This window comes from Quercus suber, unplaced genomic scaffold, assembly GCF_002906115.3.
Source record: "Quercus suber isolate HL8 unplaced genomic scaffold, Cork oak 2.0 scaffold_48, whole genome shotgun sequence".
Classification (NCBI taxonomy): Eukaryota; Viridiplantae; Streptophyta; class Magnoliopsida; order Fagales; family Fagaceae; genus Quercus; species Quercus suber.
In genome coordinates, this window is record NW_027069513.1 from 1,614,282 (window position 1) to 1,618,190 (window position 3,909).

At 32.5% G+C, this 3,909-nt stretch overlaps 1 protein-coding gene across 1 annotated transcript; it reads left to right on the forward strand.

Annotated features, from left to right (window-relative positions):
• Positions 1-485: 485 nt before the first annotated feature.
• On the forward strand, positions 486-3,542 carry LOC112016207 (carboxylesterase 15). Its single transcript, XM_024048725.2, has 2 exons — positions 486-1,153; positions 3,193-3,542. Exons 1-2 carry the CDS (start codon positions 486-488, stop codon positions 3,497-3,499), a joined length of 975 nt encoding a protein of 324 aa, XP_023904493.1. The 3' UTR covers positions 3,500-3,542.
• The last annotated feature ends 367 nt before the right edge of the window (positions 3,543-3,909 follow it).

The window sequence follows — 3,909 nt, forward strand, 5'->3', positions numbered from 1 at the left end:
GGACAAAGGGAAAAAGACGAAGTAGCACTGTTTTATTGAAGACCAAAATTTTTGACCAACCTTTCCATGGTCCATTTTTCACGAAATAAAATCAAATGAATCTTATAGCCCAACCACTTTTAAGGTATGTTTCCGGAAATATGCATGATACAGGGACTCGGTCAAGTCAAGCTCAAAGAATATTGAAATCAATGACAATAAAATTTTAGCTGTTAATAGTTCAAAAATGAATTCTTCATGTTGGACCGTGACCATTACCCGGTGCCTAAAATACAGATATTAGGTCCAATTAATAGCCACAATCATGCTTTTCCACCAAAAGATTAATAAAAATGGGGACAAAACCCATGTACACTTAATTTAAGTGTACGTAGTTTTTGAATATATCCCTTTCAATTCACACTTTTCTTTAATATATAGATCCTTCGCCAAACCACAAAAGTTATCAAATACGTAAAGAGAGAAATTAATAGAGCTATTGAGAGATGGGTTCTCTTCCTCATGTAGTTGAAGATTGCTTTGGTCTCTTGAAGCTCTATAGTGATGGCTCTATTTCACGCTCAACCAACATAAATTTTAACATCCCTATCATTGATGATGGCTCCGTTCTTTGGAAAGACTACGTGTTTGACAAGCACCACAATCTTCACCTACGCCTTTACAAGCCCACATTGGCTTCACTCACCAAGCTTCCTGTCTTATATTACATTCATGCCGGTGGTTTTTGTTTCGGGTCACGTACTTTTCCCAACTTTCACAACATATGTCACCGCCTTGCATCCGGGCTTGGAGTCCTCGTAGTTGCACCGGACTATAGGCTTGCGCCGGAGCATAGGCTTCCGGCAGCCATAGATGATGCTATAAATTCTCTAAAATGGTTACAAACCCTAGCCATGCATGGCGACATTGGTTGTGATACTTGGTTGGGTGATGGGGTTGTGGACTTTGATAGGGTTTTTGTAATGGGTGACTCTTCTGGTGGGAACGTGGCTCACCATGTAGCACTTAGGCTTGGTGTGGGTTTGGTTGAATTGGAGCCAGTTCGGGTGAGAGGTTATGTGCTCTTGGCTCCATTTTTTGGTGGGAGTGTGAAGACTAGGTCCGAGGAAGAGAGGCCATGTGAAGTATTTTGGAACTTGGACATGTATAACAGGTATGGAGCTAGTACTCAATATTGCCAAAATGCCATGTATAATATATGCTATCTGAAAATCAATGACTCTCTGATCTTCTTCCAACAAGAAACAGTTTGCACATTTTTCTGACAATAACTAAACTACATATTAGTTTAGTTTATTTTGTTTTATTTTATTTTATTTTTTTTGTGAGAGAAGGCTACATATTAGTTTATAATAATAATAATAAATCCACATAACTTCTTTTTTGAAAGATGGAACTTGATTTTATTTATTTATTTTGTTTTGTGTTGTTGCTGCTGAATACTTGATTATGAAGTTAGATTGTGAGTTAATCTAATTAACATGGCATATTTATCTATGATGCATGGTTTATAACTACTTTATATGAGACTTGTCCTTGACATATGGTTAATAGAGTGTGCATTAAGTGAGCGACATTATCTTACAAGAATATGTAAATTAAAATGCTGTCTTTAATTAATTTCAATATATTATCATATTAATTAAAAAATTCATAACTTATGGGAAAAATGAAATAAAATTAACTAGATTCATTTTATCACAATAAAACAATCATGTTCAAAAGGTAAAAACTAATATAAATAAATTTAAAAACTAAATTCTTTTTTCTTACTGAATTAGAGCAATCAAGAATAAGTAATTTGTATTCTTTAGTAAATGATATCTTTACAAAATTTTCTTTCTAAGAATTGGCAAAAGTTCAAAAGCAAAAATAATAATATTAAAATTAGGTAAGGATGTTTGATATGTATCTACTAACAGTAATTATTTTTAAATATAACCGTACGTACTAGTTAACATAATGTTATTGTTATAGACTCATAGGTAACAATGAATATAATAAATGAATTGGTCTCATTTGTATTGTAAGAAAAATTACGTACAATTCAATATTTAAAAAATCTTCATGGGATTTTTATTTATATTTATAAAATAATAAAAAGCAACCAAAAGTTTTGTTGGGTGTGAGAAGTGAGGTTTTACCATTTTTTTTTTTTAATTTCTTTCTCTAAAAACATCAATTTTCCCCATCCATGTGTCAAACATCAAGTATTTTACTCACGATCTATTCTAAAACCCTGTGCGGCATTTGGATTAAGTGCTTGCTCTTTACCAATCTAGTTCTAATCAAATTCCTTGGAAGCATCTGAGAATTGTTGTTAAATTAAGGATTAAAAAGAATATAGGTAACACAGCAAACTCAAGTGATATGAAAAACTTTCTACTTTTACATTGTCCTTGACGGCTGATTATAAATTAATGGTCACACCAATCTTTTCGGTTTCCTTTTTCCAACTAGTGGGTAAAATTAATTAAAAAAAAAAAAGTACCTAGTTATTTTAATTTTCTTGTTGGTCGAATAGGTGGAAACCATTACAGGCCAGGGGGATTGTATAAACAATCACTGTAATTATTATTATTATTATTATTATTTGGCTATATATGTATCAATGTTATCGTTATTGGCGAAAGGATCCACCAAGTATTAAGTAAACGGTATAAGGTGCTATCCTGCATGTATTACAATTTCATATAAATTACATTAGTACACTATCATACAGAGAACAAGTGGTGAATTGTGAGGGAACAAAAAACAACTATTAATGCTGTGACATGTTCTATCATTAGTTGAATAATCAAATTCTAACACATACCTTTTGCAAAAGTAACAGAAATCGGTGAGACTTGTTCTCAATCCATTATCATTATGGTTTATATTTGACACAATTTTTTTTTTTTTTTAAATTGATTTGGAGAAAAGCTTTTCAACACATTACTTAATTTTTAATAATGACGTATGTGCATTTTAAGATTTTGGTCATAGTTAACAATTATGTGACTTATTTAAATAATTTGAGAATAATAAGATTAAAGTACAAGTGTGCGGTTAATAGAATGGTTACGTTAAAAGTTGGAGGAGATTCATCTAATCTAATATTGGTTTGGGTGAAAAACTTAGTCAGTTCATTTTCATAACTTATTTTGGGCATGCACAAAGTAATATTGCTATTTTTGATCCTATTGACAACAGGTTTTGGAGGTTGTCTCTTCCAATTGGAGGCACTAAAGACCACCCCTTGATGAATCCATTTGGTCCATCTAGTCCCAAGCTAGCAGAAGTGAACCTGAATCCAATGTTGGTGGTTGTAGGTAGCGATGAAATTTTGAAAGATAGGGTTGAGGACTATGCAAAAAAGTTGAAGGAGTTGGCAAAGAAAATTGAGTACGTAGAGTTTGAAGGAAAGCAACATGGTTTCTTCACGGATCATCCATTTTCAGAAGTGGCGGAGAGAGTGATACAAATTATCAAAGGTTTCATGGCTGAAAATTCCGATTAAGTACAACAGTGATATTGAATACTACATGTTAGTGTTACATGCTGGTCATTGTGAATGTATTAGCACAATATATATATATATATATATTATATACATACAGAGACTTATTAACTAATTCCTCCAACATAGAAGTGGATGCTCCACTCTTGGAGATAATATAAAATCAATTACCACTTTTTAGGATATATTTCCCGATATGACAGCTGAGGAGATTTAATATAAATTTTCTTTCTTTGTCTATACCGACATGACAGTAAAGGTTATTAGTGTTGGATGGGGGAACAGTAGTTTGGAGAAACACCACTTTTTTAGCTTGAGATCAACTATATGATCAACAATGTGTCAGTCGTCATCATTACGCATTGCCAAAGTTCTCTCCCCCAAAGAAGAAAAAAAAAAAAAAAAAAAAA

Excerpts from the sequence above, each read along its gene's own strand:
- LOC112016207 (XM_024048725.2), top strand. The coding sequence starts at position 486 with ATGGGTTCTCTTCCTCATGTAGTTGAAGATTGCTTTGGTCTCTTGAAG. Across the intron at positions 1,154-3,192 it reads AACTTGGACATGTATAACAG|GTTTTGGAGGTTGTCTCTTC; the intron begins GTATGGAGCTAG and ends TATTGACAACAG.